At 53.8% G+C, this 18,131-nt stretch overlaps 1 protein-coding gene across 4 annotated transcripts in view; it reads left to right on the forward strand.

The window, feature by feature from the left end:
• The window catches only part of TTC7B (tetratricopeptide repeat domain 7B), a 212,326-nt gene that overhangs the window by 12,064 nt on the left and 182,131 nt on the right, over positions 1-18,131 (forward strand). For all 4 annotated transcript variants that reach the window (XM_054567150.1, XM_054567152.1, XM_054567153.1 and 1 more), the window contains exons 2-3: positions 10,518-10,672; positions 12,567-12,735. In XM_054567150.1, the coding sequence (XP_054423125.1) occupies positions 10,518-10,672; positions 12,567-12,735 (324 nt within the window). The remainder of the gene's footprint in view (positions 1-10,517; positions 10,673-12,566; positions 12,736-18,131) is intronic.

Genomic DNA, 18,131 nt, shown 5'->3' on the forward strand with positions numbered 1-18,131 from the left:
TTGTCTGGCCTTTCTCCTGGGTCAAGTCTCTGCGTCTGTCTCGTTCCCGGACCCCTCCCTTCGGGAGCTGCAGAGGCCCTAGACTTTCCTGTGGGAAACCTCCACGAACCTCGCATTGCTGTCTCAGTACCGCCCCATCTCTCTGCTCCTTTCCAGCAAAGCCTCTTGAAAGGCTCATGAGGTCCCAGCCTGTGCTTGCTGGGCCTGCATCCTTTGCACGCCCCGAGACTTCTGGTGCCAGCCAAGGTCACCCTCTGATGTGGCCTCCGTGTTGCCAAATCTAATGGCTGTTTGTTTTCTTCCCTTCCTTGATATTCCAGTTGCTTTGAACCCACTTGACCTCTTTCTCTCTCTGGAGAGTTTTTATTCTCAGTTTCTGTAACAGACACGGGCCTGGTTTCCTCTTCCTTGGACCTTCCCGCTCAGTCTCCTCCAGCTTTGATCCAGACCTCCATCCACCGACCTGGTTTCTGGTCCTGGATTGCGGAAGTCATTTAACTTGGTCAAAACGGAACTCGCTTTTATTCCTCCTCACCTCTGTAAAGGACCGAATGGTACCACTGTTTACTCTGTGGTACAGCCCAACATCTAATTCATCTTCAGCCCCTCTCCTTTCCTCATCCCTGCTGCATTAGTTTCCTTCTGGTCTCACGTTTCCTGGTTTAAGACAATGCCAATGTGTTTTCTTACTGTTCCGGAGGTCAGAGTGGAGATGGTCTCCTTGGGCTAAAATCAGGCGCCAGCAAGGCCGTGCCCCGCCCGGAGGCTCCGTGTCCTGCTCTTTTCCAGCCTCGCGGCGCAGGGGCGTCCCACCTTTGGGCGTGTCTGAGCCACACTGGGAGAATTGTCTTGGGCCACACATTAAATGCATTGCAACACGTAATCACAAAAAGATCTCATGATGTTTTAAGTAAACTTTCAGCTTTGTGTTGGGCCGCATTCACAGCCGTCCGGGGCTGCATGTGGCCCGTGGGCTGCAGTTCGGACGCCCCTGCCAGCGCCTGCCCACGTTCGTGGCCCCTCCACCCTGTCTGAAGCCGGCAGTTTCGCTTCCTCCCATCTCTCTGTGACTGCCTCTGCGTCCTTTGCCACATCTCCTCTGACTCTGAAGGCCAATGTGCCTTAGGATGGACACAGATAATCTTCCTATCTCAAGATCCTTAACTTCATTATAGCTGCAAAGTCCCTCTTGCCATGTAAGGTGACATTTTTGCAGGTTCTAACAGTCGGGACATAGACACATTTGGGGGGATGGGTAATTCTGTTTACCGCCCCTCCAATCCAATCCATTAATAAGTCTTGTTTATTTTTACCTCCAAACTGTCCCCACTCCGTCTTTTTTCTGCCCTTATTCCCCATTTCTCAACTCTGACGCCTCTGTCTGTGTCTGTCACGTCTCACCAGACTACCGCGGTAACCTTCTGACTGCTTCTGCTCTTGCCTCCGCCTGGCTCCAACCCCGAGCTCATTCTCCGCACTGCACACAGGGAGCTTTTCCAAACCTAAATCAGTGCATTTCACCCCCCTGCTTACGCTGCACCGACCCCACGCCCCAAGACTTCCAGTTGCACTTAGAATGAATGCCGTACTCCTTACCACAGCCTACGAGAACGCCGTGGCCTGCCCCAACCCGCCTCTCTGCCCACCCCCGCCCTGATCGGCTCCCGCTGCTCCAGCCACCTGGCCCCCTTGCTGTCCCTGGAGCGCACCAGCGGGGTTCCCGCCCCAGGGCCCTCCATGTGCTGAGACAGCGCTCTTCCCCAGCCATTCGCCCGGTCTCGCCATCCTTGTCTCCTTGGAGACTCTCCCTGATCTGAGCACCCCATCCCACGGAGCCACCCGGTCCCTCCCTGTCATGTTCTAGTGCTCCGCACATCTCTGGCCACCACCTGGCTTTCCTGGCTTGTCTCTTCGTCTCACCTGTCTAGGAAAGTCAGCCCCACGAGGGCAGAGACCTCCCCTGTCTCATTCACTGCTTGAAGTCCCTGGCGCGTGTGGGTGCGGGAGGAATGCCGGCTGGCCCCTGAGTGTACAGAGGCTGCGAGCAGCAGGGTTCGTTCAGGCCAAGAGAGCCGGGAGAAGCTTCTCCAAGGTGACCCTGAAATGCATCTCAGATGATGCCTGGGATTTTGGCAGGAGAAGGGAAGGAGGTATAGCATGTCCGGGCAGGCACCCTTGGGTGAGACAGATGGCCAGCGGCCTGGGAAGGACGCTGAGGGCCCGGGGGGGGGGGCGTGTGCACAAGACGCTGGTGGCCCAGGGACAGCAGGAGATGGGCGCCGGTAGGAACCGCAGACTGACGACTCCTTCACCTGGTTCTGAGATGATGGACTAGGTCATGTGAGCCCCTCTGTGGGCGGCCAGACCAGCTGCGCCAGGCTCAGAGCATGCTGCACGCGGCCGTCTCTTTTTGAATCACCTGGTAGATTTGTATAGGTAGTGAATGGACGTGGCAATAACCGTCAAACAACGTAAAAGGGTAGAGAATGAAAAGCAACTGCTTCTCTACATCACCTCCGTGTCCTTGGGCTCCCTTCCACGGGAGTGACCACTCTTAGGACTTTCCGGGGGGTCCTTTTAGAAGTGTGCTGTATGTCTCTGTATGTATAAGAAAGTTTGCTGTTGGTTTTGCTTTTTACACACAATAATGATATATCTCTCTTTGAGGTTGTTATGTTATCTTCTGCTATGTAATAAACCACCCAAAACTTAGTGCCTTAAAACATCCACATTTTATTATCTTTCATGATGCTGGGCTTGCCAGGGCTCGCTCGGGTGTCTGCGGCCAGCTGTGGGTCAGCTTGATGACATTGCCGCCCTTGGCTGGCTCCTTACCTGGCCTGGCAGCCTCCTCGTCCCAGGCCAGCCCGAGCGTGTTCCTGTGGTGGCTGCAGAGAAGCCAGAGGGAAGCAGAGGCGGGCGAGCCCTTTTCCAAGCACCGTGTGCATCCGACTTGTCCTGTCCTGTCCATCAGAGCAAGTCCTGTGACCACGCTCAAGGTCCCTGCAAGAGGCCACGAAGCGTGTGGACTCGGGAGCCTGAAGGCCTGGGGCCATCAGCACCATTTGGCCACCGTGGACTTGTGTTTAGATCTCTTCCCTTTGTTTAGTAGACACACTGCGTCCCATCGCATGGGGCACGCCACAATCCATTTTACATCCCCAGTGTCCATCTTTGTGCCCAAGAGTGCACGTGTCTGTGGGATAAGTTGCCAATACTGCAACCTCTGGGTCAGATGGTGCAGGTACAGAAATTGCTTTGCAGGGGTCACTGAATTGCCCTCTGTGGACGCTCACACTAACTTAGACTCCTGCCAACACCATCCGACAGGGTCTTTTTTCCGGTCGGCACTCTTGCTGGCCAGTGCGACAAACATTAAGTTACCCGTGGCTCACAAGAAGCCAAATGAAGGCACGGATGGAACTCACCGAGGTCCTACTGAGACTAAGAAGTGGAGAACCTGGCTGTCTCGGCTGCGTGACAGGGGACACTGAAGAACCAGCTCCTGCTTGAATAGGGGTTTGTCTTTCCTCTTGGATGGGAGCCCCAGCAGGGATTGTTTGAATGGACCTAATGCCTCTCTATTGACATATAAACCGAGTTGTTGAGTTTGGGTTGTTTTGTTTTGTTTTGTTTTGTTTGTTTTGGTGTTGATATCAGGTAGTCCCTGGAATAGAGTAGAAATCCTAGTTTATTTCCCCATCATCTGATCAAATCTCTGTGTGTCAGCTGCTTATCCTGCAAGGGAGAGACCTTAGACGAAGGGGCACTCACCTCAAGTGACAAAGGCCACAACCCAACCTTCCCTGGGGATCAGAGAGGCCAAGGCCACCTGGGCATTGAGCCGCGCCCACCACCAGGGCTTATGGGATTGAGGCCTGTCTGTGTGGAGATGAACCGGGGGATCAGAGGCCTTACTGGGGGCCAAACCCCATGCCGTCCTCAGCAGTGGTCTCTGTCCGATTTCAGTCTTTATCTCACTATGAGTCACCAGGGACCTGGTTTCTGCAGCCTCACTTACACCCCCCAAAATGTTGGTGGGATAGGTGAAAGCAGCCCTGGGCCCCCCTGAGCCCCACCTCCCTCCAGTCACCTCGGAATCCTAGCAGTGGGGGCAGGGGAGGGACTTGGAAACTGCCGGAGCGGCCCTGTAGCAGGAGGGTTAGGCCTTCTGGCCAGGGCCGCGGCTGGTGGGAAGGGGGCGGGGCTCCTGCTCTAGACGGTTTGGGCCGGGCAGGCGGAGGAGACGGCCTAGGGAGGCGCGTAGGTTCAAATCACCTCTCGGGGCAGAGGGCTCTGTGACTCGGGCGTGTCGCTGCGCCGCTCTTGCCTGGCTCCCTGCCTGTGAGCTGGAGACGGTGGCGCCCACTCCCTGGTGGTGTTGGGCGACTGACAGGATGGTGGACACTGCGGAGCGTGCCACGTGGCACGTAGTGGTGCTCAGGGCAGCTTGGCCTGTCACGGGTGCAGCGGAGCATTCACACCCTCCTGCTGGGTCACAGGCCTGCTGAGCACAGGGAGGGTGTCCCATAGGGCTTTCTGGCCCCACTAGATCCAACATAACCACTCTGGGAAATAGTAAGTCCTAAATGAATGAAAATGACCGTAATAGTAACTAACATTTATTTAGACTGGCTTTGTACTGTATGCATGACAGATATTATCTCTAATCTTCTGGGGGTGGGGGAGGAAACTAAGGCTCAGAGTAGTTAGGCAACTTGCCCAGTGCCACACAGCTACTAAGCAAAGGAGCTGGGAGTCCAGCCGAGAGCTGCCTTAGGCCAGAGCCCTTTCTCCCACGCTGAGCTCCTCGGCTTCTCCAGTCTGGAAGACGCGCCCTGGCCCCGTTCGGCGTCCTGCCGCGCCACCTGCGGCGGTGGAACGCCGAGTTGCGCTCCGCTCTGAGCCCGCAGAGTGTGAGGGGCCACGTAGTGGGGAGAGACTGAGACTGCGGTCTTTCACGAGGCGGAATTCTTGTGTGAGCGCCCCCTGTGCCCCCATGGCAGCCGGAAGCTCTCAAGGCCATCCTGGGGCGGTCTCGTTTGCTCCCCAGTCCTCAGGGGTCGCGTTCCTCTGTTGCCTGATGTCCAATGTCTTGAAAATTGTTTTTATTTAAAAATATATCCTGTCATAATTTTGTGGTTATTTCTGGTGGAAGGGTAAATTTGGTCTTCCTGGCTGGAAGCCAAGCGTTATTTTATATTTAACTCTTTAACCCATCTGAAATTAAGTGTTGGGTACGCCCCAAGGTGTCTGTGTTCCATGGTGTCTCACTGTCCGAGCAGGTGGCCAGGCACACTGTTGGGCGAGAACAGCTGGTGAGGTAATGTCTTTTTCCTTTGTTCCTGGTGGATTCTGCATGGAAACCTGTGGGGCCCTTGACAGGTGTGGCCGGGGCCGTGGAGCATCGGGTGGCCACCGAGCTGCCTTTGCAGTCAAGGCCCCGCCCCGCCGCCTCTGTAAAATCGCTCGGACACAGGCTCCTTGATGGTTTAAGACCTCCACCCTCCTCCATTGGAGAGTGCGTGGCAGGGAAGTCACCTATTTGAGAGGAGCAAAGAAAACTCAGTTTGCTTGAGAGATTAATTGGGGCCTGGAAATTTCTTTAAAAACCTCAGAAGTGATTTTATAGCCACCGTGCTGAATTTTCAATTAGATTGTAAGCTCTTTGCTTGGAGTGTGCGGCTCCTTCCAGAAATGGGGAGCTGATCCTTACTTACCTGGCAGGAAACTCCCACAACCATCCCCCCTTCCTCTCCCTGCCCTCGGGGTTCAGCTCCAACAAACCCCTGAGGAGTTCCCCCAAACAGCCAGGCGGTGCCTTGCCTTTGCGTAGTCTGTTCCTTCTGCCCGCAGTGCCTTTCCCCGCATTTTTCACCTTGCAAACACCCAGCTGTCACATTCTCGGTGGAGGCCTTGTCTCCTCCTGCTCCTGTCCAGGACTAGGCGCAGTGTCATTGGAGCCCGCATTGTGTTCGCTGGTCCTGAAGGACTAGAACCTCCACGAGGAAGGGGGCTGTGTCTCCTAACCCTGAGGAAAGCCTCTTCCCCTCAGCCGAGCCTTTCGCACAGCCCTCCGCGTTGTCCTGGCCGAGCCCAGCTCGCTCCACACTCCACTCTTGGGCTCTGGTGCATTCCCCCAGGGTCAGGGGATCATTTAGCTAAAAGGACATAAATCCCGCCCCTAGCCCGATGGCTCAGTGGGTTGAAGCATCATCCTGTACACCAAAACTGCTGAGATACCAGTGACCGCAAGGATGAGCGTCCGGAAGGTGTTGTCAGCTAGTGGGTTCTCAACTTGAAGCCTGGTCTGTGTTTGGGAGATCTCGTTAGGATACCAGCTTGGCCACTGTAACAAAGGTCAGAATAGTAGTGACTTGGGCAAGAACAAGAGAGAAGTTAATGTTTCTCTCTCATGTAATAATTGATCACAAGCAGCTAGGGCTTGGTGGCAGCTCCTGGGTGTGGGAGACCGAGGCCTCTCGTGTTGTCTGCTCTGCCATCCTTGGTGGATGGCTTCTATCTTGTGGTCTAGGACAGATGTGCTGTTGTCCCCCAGCACAGCTGCGTTCCAGTGAGTGGGTAGGGTGAGGAGGACCTGGAGGGCAAGCGTGTTCCCTCCAAGGGCATGCATGGCCCGGATGCTGCGCATAACGCTCCTGCGCACAGCCCGCAGCCGTAACTGAGCCACAGGCAGCACCTGCCTCCCAGGGAGCCTGGGACGGACCATCTTCACCTGGGCAGCTGTGTGCGCTGACACAACTTGGGGCTTCTACCACCAAAGGAAGGAGGAGAGAGTGAACGTGCAGAACAACTGGCCGATTCTAAACGGGGCGGGGCGGGCAGGCCTAACTGTGGAGGACTCAGTCCAAACGCCTCGGCCAGTCATTGACCTAACTCACCGTTTACTGGGCGCCGAGTCTGGGCCAACGCTGTGCGCGGTCGTGGGACTCGGAGGCAACACATTCCGGTTCTTCCTTCAAGCCTCTCGGCACAGTCTGGAGTGGGCAGACGGATGGAAGAATGCCTAGTTCGGGGTGACTGAGGTTCTCGGGGCGGCTGGGGGTGGCTTGGGATGGGGCACGTGGGGGAAGATTGGTGCTGGGAGGACCGGTGGGTACGGAGCAAGTGATGGCGAGTGGTGTTCTCAGCATTGCAAAGCACGCCTGGCGCTCAGGGAGAGCTTGGCCAGGACCTGTTCTCCGCATCCAGGCATTTGGACCTCATTCTTTGCGATGGGCTGAGTAGGGAGGGGGGACGCGGCACGCATTAAGTCCCCACCTCCCGTTCCCAGTTCAAGTCCCCATTCTCTGCTTCTCTCACCCGCACCCTGTTCCCTGCCACTTGGTCCCATGTGTCCTTCCCTTGCCTTTGCACCTTTCTTACGCTATGCTGTTCCCTCTGCCTGGTTTGCTCTTCCCTCTCCTGTTTGCCAGCCCAGATTCTTCAAGGCCCTGTTGAGAGGTGTGGCCATTCCAGACACAGCGTTTCCCCTTAGAACTCATTAGCTCTAGTCCACATTCTTGCTGTGGTTGTTGTACGGTTCCTAGTTAATAAAAGGGGGCATTGACTCACTAAGAGGGCAAATAACGTGCCCCCACCCCACAGCTAGAAAGAGGCAGCAGGTAGCAGAGGTCCTGATCTATTGTCCTTTCTGCTTGCCGGCCAGGGGCCAGGGGATTCCGCTCAGGGCAGCCACGTTCAGGTGCGAGGTCATCGCAGGAGTCTGCAGCAGGACAGGGGGAGGGGCAGCAGGGAATAACGCAGGATGAGGGGGAATGTGGAGCATAATGGGGGATAAGGGGAGAGAGGGATCCTTAGCTCCGGCGTGCAGGGGGGTTTTCTTAGACTTGCCCCCAAACGCTGAGGTTAAATCACAGTGCTGAAGTCACGCCGTGCCAGACTGGAATTGAAATCTAGGACACTGAACCAATTTTATTTTATTTTATTTTTTGGAAATTTAAACTCCACAGGAAAGAAACTCAGTGCACAGTGATCATTTTACTGGTCAGAAGTTAAGGTCCTTGATTTCAAAGAAGACTTACAGTTTTTTCTAACAACAATATGGAATGATTCCCCGCAATAAAAATAATTCTACAAAAAAACTACAAAGATGAGGATTTTAAAATTATCCCGAGTACTATCGTTCAGGAATTCCTCTCTTTTACTGTAATGGTAGTCACTCTAGGTATTTACCTAGGGACCGGGACAGATATAAAGGTCAGCTCTGGTTGGATATGGCAGCTCATGCACCCGAAATGTGGCAGATTCAAGCTGAGCTGTGCTGTGAGTGTATGGCACACACTGGGTTTGCAAAACTTAACATGAAAAAAGAATATAAATGTTGCAACAATTTAAAAATATCGATTACTTGTTAAACTGATAATATTTTGGATATATTCAGTTAAATAAATTATATTATTAAAATTAACTTCAACTGTTTCAGTATTGCTACAAAAAATTTTAAAGTAACATGTGTGGCTTGAAAAATATTTCAATTGGACAGTAGCACTCCACTTAAAAAAATAAGGTGTGAGCCCTGGTTGGCGTGGTTCAGAGGATTGATCGCTGGCCTACAAACCAAAGGGTCGCTGGTTTGATTCCCAGTCAGGGCACATGCCTGGGTTGTGGGCCAGGTCCCCAGTAGGCAGCACGTGAGAGGCAACCACACATGGAGGTTTCTCTCCCTTTCTTTCTCCCTCCCTTCCCCTCTCTCTAAAAATAAATAAAATCTTTTAAAAAAAGATATTAATAATATCCATGGGGAAAAAAGAGAACCTGAAGGAATTGTCAAGCTCCAAATAAACATTTCACCACGTGACATCTTTTCTTAAAAGAGTCCAATAAAGTTATAAAAAATATTGATGTCATGTTGGGTTCTTTTTTTCTTTAAACACATATTACAGGGTTTACAAAGATGAGGACGTGACCCTCTGAGGCTCCTCCCAATTTTTGATATAAAATTATTGTTTTTGCATTGTATTGGTTTATAAGTCAGGTTCTGTTTGTAACAGTAATGCTTGTAAGTATTTCGTATTACCGTGCGTGTAAGTGCCCTGAAATTCACCAGCAGGCCTTTGCCTGTACATCCTTCACCGTGTGCCCAAGATTTCCTTCTTGGCTGGATCACAGCTCTTCTGAGAGGAGGCTGTTTATTGACGTCGTCCCTGACTGGTGTTCCGCTGGGTCCAGTCCACGTGGGTTGCACCTGGGTCCCTGTGAGTCTGCAGACATGGCTTGCTTGTCTTCCAGTGGCCGACTCTGCTGTGGGCCCTGCCTGATGTTCTCGCGATTTGCTTTTTCTTCTTGGGCAACTAAAGAGTTCTCGAGTTCAGTAACTTAACTCTGCCCGAATTTGGTGTTGTTTAGCATCTCCCAGGACCCTAGGTCTTATCTCTAAAAAATTACTTTTGGCTTTCCAATACACACACAGAGACACTGCTAAGAACTATTGAATATACATTCGGCAGCTTTGGGTCGCTGACCTGGGAACTTGGAAGGACTCCCATTCCAGCTCTTGGCCTTTGATGGACCTACCCCGACCCCCAAACCTCAGTTAATTTTAGATTGCACAAATGATAGACATACCTGTTGTTGTTGTTTCCTGCCCCCGCCCAAGACCGGGATGTTAAAGATAAAGCTAAAGTCCATATTGGCCACTAACCCTCGTTGAGGTTCTTTTTCCTGCACCCCAGTGGGAACTGCTAACGTGGGTTTGAGGTATATCCCTCCAGAGCTTTTAAAGCAGCTTTTATATTTCAATACAATTATGTTCTGTCCCATTACAGAAGAAATAGATTGCGTTCAGGCCAGTGCATGAATTGCCTGGGTTTGTCTGGAACAGCCTGGGTGTGTGGATTCCAAAGAGCCACTGCTGGAGCGAGCCCTCCATTCTGTTAACAAGCCAGCACAGACCTTAACAACGTTAGAACTGTAAGCACTGCGCTCTCAGGGATGAAGCCTCCACACAAACCTCCTGGTATCAGTGCCTGTATGGTTTTGACTTTTAGACACAAGCCCACTGCTTGCATTCAGGGCATTTTAAACACAGTCTCATTTTAAGGATCTAACTGTACAAGACACTCTGCTGGCTCACATCCACGTGGAAGGTCATGGGACACAGAAGGGCAAGGGGTTCCCCTGTGTCACTCTCAGAAAAGACATGGTACTGGGTTTTGTGTCTGTTTCGAAAAGATCATACTGAATACATCACGAGACAACTTTGTGTTTTCTCTCCACTGAACTGGAGCTCTCTCCATGTTACTGTGTATCCGCCTTTCTAGATTCAGTAATCAAGTGGCAAAGGAGGACAATGCTTGAGCCACCGCCTGCGTGAGTGCTTACTACTGGAACGTTCTTTGCTAGGGAACGGCTGCCCTTTGAGATGGTGCCTACTTGGACCCCACCGGAGGCCGAGAAGTTCCAGAAGGGCCTTGCCGAGGGCGCAGAGCAGGGGGTGGGCCCCAGCACACCTACTGTTCCTCGCCCCCTTTACCTTCTCACTTTGTTCCTTGCAGATGACATGGCAGAACTGCTCCTCGGGGAGTCGAAGCTGGAGCAGTACCTGAAGGAGCACCCCCTGCGGCAGGGGGCCAGTCCCCGAGGCCCTAGGCCCCAGCTGACCGAGGTCCGCAAGCATCTGACTGCCGCCCTGGACCGAGGGAACCTCAAGGTACCGGGGGCCCCTGGGGTGAGGGGCCCGTGGGGAGGTGCCGGCTGCCCCTTGTCTGAGCCGCGTGGTTGCGGACGATGCCCAGCGACGCCTGGGCGGTGTTCGGAGTGCGTCTCACCCCCATGCTTGTCTTCTGGGGCTCGGGCCCGCTCCTCATGTGGTTGCGTATTAGCCCCCAGGCTGGCCGGGCACCTCGCGGGGGCTCCCGGCTCAGTAACATCTCTCTGATGAGAGCCTCCAGTGACTTCTTATTTTGAAAAATGGCACTAACCATCCCCGGGGGCATGGAATAAACTGTCACGTGTGACCCAGGTTAACGAGGGATGCCACGTACTGCGCCATGTCCTGCCGAAAGTGGGTGGTCCATGAATGTCCCAGGCCGCTGTGGCCCAGGGCAGTGCGGGGTGTCATTCCTGTGACGGCAGACCCGTGCCTTGGCGCGGGGGAACCAGGGCAGGAAGTGCCCGCTGCCTGGGCGATGGTCCCCACCCTCCCGGCCCAGGGAGCCCGGCGCGCTGCCCTCCCGTGCGCCTGCCCTCCCGTGCACCTGCCCTGTTTTCTGCTCCCTGCCTACACTCGGCTCTCCGTCTCCCTCCCCAGTCTCTCCTTCTTTTCTTCTTTTGGATCCCCTTCCCTCCCACCTCCCCTGGCCCCGCCCCCTCCCACTGTCCTCTCCAGCACTGCCTGTATCTCTGCCCCCTTCACAAATGCCTGGAAGCGGGGAGGACCATGGCCAAAACAGCTGCTTTGCCGTGCTCCGCCTGCGCCCCCGTGTGCTGTCTCCCTTGTCACAGCTCTAGGTTACAGAACACGTGCTTCTGTGAGCTGAAAAGCCTAGCCTTGTATAGCTCAGGTTCCGAGGAGGAGGCCTGGGAGAGGCTGATAAATCTATTTCCTTATATAGATGGCTGGGTGGCCTCTGCCATCCCTGCTAGGAGTGGGGGTGGGGGCAGGCAGGAGTCGGGCTGGTGGGTGTGGCCTAGGGAAGATGACCATCAGAGGGCAGTTGGCACTTACGTCCTCTGGGGAGAGGACTAGGGCCGGTCACCTTAACACGGTGGAATGACTCAGCGGGAGCGGCTCGCCCCTGGAAAGAAAGCAAGTCCTGGCTTTCACACCAACTTAGAAAGCCACTCTCTCCTTGGGTAATCTGGGTCACATGCCCAGCGCCACGGGCACCACCCCCTAGGATGCCCGTGGAAGCTTCCTTTTTCGAGACAGGTGCTTATAGGTTTTGTTCACAAAGCATTCCTTCTGTTTTTGCCCCAGCCCAGCCCAGCCCAGCCCAGCCCAGCCACCTGAGGGGAGCCTCAGGGTTTTTGTTTTGTTTTGCAACAGCTTTATTGAAATGTAATGCACATGCCACGTAATCTGCCCATTAAAGCATATGATTTGGTGCGGTTTAGAACATTCCCTGAGCAGTGCAACCTTTCCCTGAATTTTAGAACATTTTCGTCACCCCCAAAATAAATCCCTAACCATTAACAGGCTCCTCCCATTCCCAGCCACGCAGCCCTAGGCCAACACTGGTCCCCGTTCTGCCTCTATGGATTGGACCGTTCTGGCCACTTCATACACTCCTAAGTCTTTTGTGGTGACTTTTTTCACTTGCAATAATGTTTTTGAGGTTCATCCCTGTGGCAGCTGTATCACTGTTTCCCTCCTCACTATGGCTGAGTAATATTCCACTGTGCGGCTCCACCACATTTTGCTCATCCGTCTTCGGTGGACGGACATGTGGGTTGTTTCCGCTTTGGGGATCTCACTGTGAACGTGCACGCATGCCAGGTCTGCGTGGGGTGCCGGGCTTTCCGGCCACAGGTGGCTGGGCCCCCAGGCAGTGTCCCCTACAGTACAGTGGGAAAAAATGTATTTTCTCTCCTTTTCCTTCTAGTCAGAGTTACTACAAGAATCCAACCTGATCATGGCCAAGCTGAACTATGTGGAAGGAGATTACAAGGAAGCTCTCAACATTTACGCGCGGGTGGGCCTCGAAGACCTGCCGCTGGCGGCTGTCCCTCCGTACAGGCTGCGGCTCATGGCGGAGGCCTACGCTACCAAAGGTGAGCCCTGCGCCGCCTGTCCCAGGGAGGGTGGCCCCCAGGGTCATGCTTCTTGGAGCCAGTAGAGCCTCCCTGGAGCCTGCAGTTTGACCCCTGTGCCCTTGGCAGCGGCCCTACTGCTCGCATCGGTCATTTCAAGCCTGGCTACATGTGGCTTCTTCGGGGCCTGAGATCTTCAATTATCAGTGGAGGAAGTGAAGGAAAAATGTTTCAGTGGAGTTTCCTGATGATATGCAACATAAGCAGGGACTTTTCTTGATGCTTCCAGACCATATATGGGGATTCTTTTTATATGGCCAGCTGGCCACGTGGCTGACCCCATTTTTATTCATTAATGCCACCTCAGTGTTCGTTGAAGGCCAAGAGGTCGCCACACATGACAGTCAGTGTGACAGCCCGTCATCCGGTGTTGAACGGTGTGCCCCAGGGCTCCGGGGAGAGAAGGAAGGGGGACTGGCACCCGGGACGTCCCGCAGGAGTCTGTGGCCTAATGTGAGAGAATGCAGCCCACAGAAGGGGAAGTGACAGAGAGGCAGCGCATGTGTGTGGTTTGACTTGTTCAAATTGCCACTTCCGCCACCGTGACATGGGTATAATCACCCCCCTTTTGCAGAGCTGGGAAGATCACATCCAGCAATGTGTGCAGAGCTCCTCACACAGCGCCAGGCACGTACTAAGCACTTACTAAATGGCATTTTAGAATGTCAGCCCCAAAAAGGTAGCAGATGGTAAAAGCTGGGCTTGGGTAACAGCCTTTCTGAGGAGCGGTCACTGCAGGCCAGCAAGGCCGGAAGTCCCCCTGGAGGAGGAAGACACTCTGGACTTTTCTAAAGGCCGCTGTGAGAAGTGGACCATCCGAAACAACTTCTCTCCTTCCTGCCACCTACTGCCCAAACCGGGCATTGTCACTGACCGTGGCTGCGCTGGGGGCCAGGGCCTTGGGTGGGGTGACCCTCCAGAACAGCAGTGAGCTGGCCACTTGTGTAGCCGCCAGCCATCCTACGCAATGGTGAGCAAAGACCCAGCTCAGGCACATGTGAGAGCTTTGTGATGGGTGTGGCGCAGTCACCAGGTTCCTGGGAAACCTTGAACACTGCCAGGTTCATCTAATTAGTCTTGTAAACATGCCTGTGGGCTGCAAAAGGTGCTCTCACTCTTGGCAGGACTTGCTGGCGGTTTATGGGCACAGCCCTTTCAGGCTGTCTCAGGGGGTCCTGAGAGCACCTGGCCTGGGTCTGCATCTGTCTGAGTCGTGGCCTGCGCCGGGGTCTGTGCCACATAGCTGCCCTCCTCCCTCTCCGATGCTCACGGAGCCACCTCCTGTGCCTTGGGCTGGTGGGAGCTGAGTGTGTGCTTTCGGGCCAGGCACACAACGAGAGCGAGGCTTCCTCTGGCAGTGTCCAGTCGCCTGATTGATGAGGGACCTGCTAGATTGTAGCCAGGAGCTGGTTTGCCAGTGCGGGTTGGGGGATGGCTCGAGGGCTGCTCGCAGGTCTTAATACAGGCCCTGAGACAGCCTGTCTGCAGGTGGCACTGCCAGCCTTGTCTTACGGCTGCCATGCAGAGGGGGCAGGGAATACAGGAGACTTGGTCCCTGAGTCTGGCCCTGGGTGGTATGTCGTTCACAGCGGGTCCCCAGCCATGGGGCTGAGGCACCTGGCTCTTGGGACACGCGCACTGGTTCATGGGAGACCTGGCCCTGGCTAGTTTCTAACTTCTGTAGGCACGTGTGTGCAGGGAGGGGGAAGGGTCACTTTTGCCTTGAGGAAGTGGCCTGCAGCCCCCAGGACCCCAGCCCCAAGAACCAGGGTGGGCCTGGTGCGAGGCTGCGTGCGCTGATGGTTCTGAGCACCAACGCTGACTCGTTTGCCTGGGCCCCCTCCTGCCTCTGTCAGGTGCCGGCCGTGTGACCTTGGACAAATTCTAACGTCTCTGTGCCTCAGCTTCCCCATCGCTCAGGCTCTCGATGGGTCGTCATGAAGATTAATGAGACGGCTAAATGCTTAGAACGGTACCTGGCACTTAGTGAGCATGATGGAAATGTTTGCTTAAAAGAGAAGTGTTTGCTGGGGGAACCACTTGAAGTGACTTAACAGAAAATTGCCCCTCTCGCTCACAGAAGTGCCCACGGATAGGCCAGTTCTCTGAGGAGTTCAGGAGGCTGTTGGCTGAGCTCTGTGTTAGGATTGTTTTGGTTTTCCTTTCCTCAGTGGGCCCTTGAGAATTTCTACGGGGTGATTGCCAACAAGGATCTGATGAATGTTAGTGTCCAAAGTACCATGTTTTGTGTGTATAACGTGCTCCCGCATATAATGCGCACCCGTGTTTTTGGCCCAAACTTTCAAAGGAAAAAAAAATCTTTCATTTTAATTTTGTAATTCAGTTATTTACTTATTTATATTTAGAAAGAAAATTGATTATTGTATTTCAGGGTATTTTACATATGGATATCGTTACTGCTTTCTGGAATTATACTTTTAACATATAAGCATAAATAAAAACGTTTACGTAGATGCAGAATTAGTACTACCCATGTATAATTGTTAAAAGTTTGGGCAAGAAAGTGCACTATACATGGCACAACATGGGTACTCGTAAGCCAGAGATTGTGAACTGCTGGCCCGCAGGCCCTGGGGCAGGATTTGTTTAGTTCATTCCGTGTTTCCAGCGCTTCTGAATTAAATAGCTGCTAATGTTTCCAAATTAGGAGCAGTTAACAATTTGGCTTTCTGTCTTCTTGGTAAAAAGGGGGAGAGCTGTCCCCTCATTCTCCTGGGGCAAGTCCAGGCTGGAGCTGAGCACAGCGGCCCCTTGCACGGCCACGCACTGCGCCCACCTCCCTCCTCTGGGCCGCCTGCGTACTGCGGCGGGTGGCGAAATCGCCCTGCATATGTTCGTGGGTCACCTGAACTTTCCTGTGGTCTCCTGAAGCCTGACTCGACCAGAGCTTTCAGCCAGAGCCTGGGAGTCAATGACCTCCCGCAGCAAATCCTTCCAGCCGTGGCTGAGAGCTCTCCCCCTGCCAGATGGTTAGCGTGGTTTGTTGGGAATCAGAAGCCGCCGTCAGTCAGTGACAGACAACCTCCCGTGGGCCAACACCGTGTTAGGGCTTTTCTGCCTCTTTCATCCTTCAAATCCCTATGTGGCACCGGTGAGGCTGCAGGAGTGATGCCAGGGCCTGCTCTGTGCTGGGCGCTGTGCTCTTCATTTGGCATCTCAGCCGATTTTCACAACCACCCTGTGAGGTGGGCACTATTACTCTTTCCGTTTCACAGATGAGAACACAGAACATAGGCAGGTTAGGTACGCGGCTGAAGGTGCTGCCGCTAGGGAGGGGCAGAGGCAGGACCGACCTCAGAGGCTGCCCCGGGGCCCACGCTCTCCTGCTGGGTGGCAGATGGGGACTGGGTCTGAAGGGTGCTACCCTCCAGGGCCCACGTTCTAATCGCTGTGCTCCATTGGCCTATCGCTCAGAACGCGCTGGGTTCAGGTCAGGTTTCCGCAGGCCAAAAACAGTCACGGTCCCTGGAGAGCATCCTAGATTTACTCCTTCCCTCTCTTCTCAGCCCCACCCTGCCCTTGGCCAGGTTTCTTCCTGTAAGTTCTCTCCCTCCAGCTCAACACGTCCCGTCTTCCCTGAAGCCCTCTGGGACTCACCCGCTTAGAGTCAGTCACGCTCAGTTCTGTCATAGCACCGAGCAGCAATGCTGGGAAGGCATCAGAGAGTGAGCTGTGCTGGTAGCAGACACCCCCACTGGTGAGTGAGTTCCTCCCAGCTGCAGGGGTGCCCGGCCTGTTGGTGTCTCTGGGCCACACTGGAAGAAGAGTAGTTGTCTTGGGCCACACATTAAATACATTGTGACACATAATCACAAAAAAAAATCTTAGAATGTTTTTACGGTTTTGTGTTAGGCTGCATGCACAGCCACCTTGAGCCGCATGTGGCCCACGGGGAGAACACTTTGTTTTGTTTGTTTGTCCTCGGAACTTAGCACATAAGTGGCACTCAGTTATTGGGTGGAATGTATGGAACTTCCCTTGTTTGGATTTCTACCGAGATGCCCCTCATGTGATTGAGGTGATTCTGGATGTCCTTGCTTTAGCCTGTCATGGGCAGATATGGGTGTTTGTTTGTTTTTTTTTTGTTTGTTTGGTTTTTTTGTCTGCAGATACCATTCTGAGCATATTTTGATGATTCAGAGTCGTTTCTGCCAGTTATGGAACCCCTGTAAGAGCACGCTGACATCTCACTGTGACAGCGCCTGACATGGGTCTCTTTCCTAACGGTGGGACATTTCAGTTCATTTTCATTACCAGGGAGCTCCTAAGTGGATCTCAATCCCACGCTCATCCCCCCAACTCCTTTCTCCTGCCTCTTAAACTCAAGTAGAGAAACAGAGAACAGGGATAGAAGAAACAGAGAAACCCGGCTTCTGGTAGAACTGGGTTAAGCAGGTGAGTAGAGATCTTTGCTCTGGGGCACAGGTGGAGATGACAAGTGGAGTCTCCAGGAGGCCGAGGGCCACAGATGTTCTTTCCCACATGGGGAGGCTTGGCTTGGGAGCATTGGACACATGGCCACTGTCTATTTTGGGACCTAGGTCTACTGGACATGGGGTGACTTTTGGCAGCTAGGACAGGGGAGCTGGAAGTGGCTTGCCTTCCTAGAGATGGCCTTTATATGTGCCTTGGTGTGTGCTCTCTTGTGATAAAGAGGCCAAAATGCATTGGCCTCAGAGTGAGGGGAGTCCTGTGATCGTCCATCTGGTCGAGGCTGGTGGGGCAGCCGTGTTCCCTGCGGTTCCCATTCCTCCCCCACCTGCCGGGTGCCGTCGACATCTGTGCGACTGAAGCTGGGTTGCTGGAATGTTGCAGCTCACAGAAAGAGGAAGAGCGAGATGTCCAGGCTGAGCGGAAGTGACACGCACAAGTCCTGCTGACAGCTCATTAGTGAGAAGCTGCTGCGGGGCCACAGCCACCAGGAACCTGTTGACATTTTAGTGTCTTTCTCTGTGCTGATCCTATGTGTGAACTTTTAAAATAAAAATGTGATTATACCACATATACTGCTTTTTCCGCTTCAGTACAGATCATAAACACTTCCCATGACAAAAGATGCATCTGTGAATCGTTCCTGCAGCTGGGCAGCCTTCGTTGTGTGGGTGAGCTGTAACGTAGTAAACTCAGAGCCTCTGTTTTTGGACATGCAGGCTGTTTTCAGCTTCTCACCATTGTACGTAAGGCTGTGGCAAACCCCCCGGCCTGGCCTTTGTGCTCCTTCCTAATACCTCCCCTCGGAGGGCTTGCCAGGGGCGGAGTTTCTGGGTCAAGGGGCAGGGTGTCCAGGCTCCCCCGCAGAACGGCTCGACCTGCGTGCTTTCCTGCCGCTGTGCACG

Source organism: Pteronotus mesoamericanus, unplaced genomic scaffold (assembly GCF_021234165.1).
Source record: "Pteronotus mesoamericanus isolate MK-2021 breed Mesoamerican mustached bat unplaced genomic scaffold, CSHL_Meso_final contig_182, whole genome shotgun sequence".
In the NCBI taxonomy this organism is placed as follows: domain Eukaryota; kingdom Metazoa; phylum Chordata; class Mammalia; order Chiroptera; family Mormoopidae; genus Pteronotus; species Pteronotus mesoamericanus.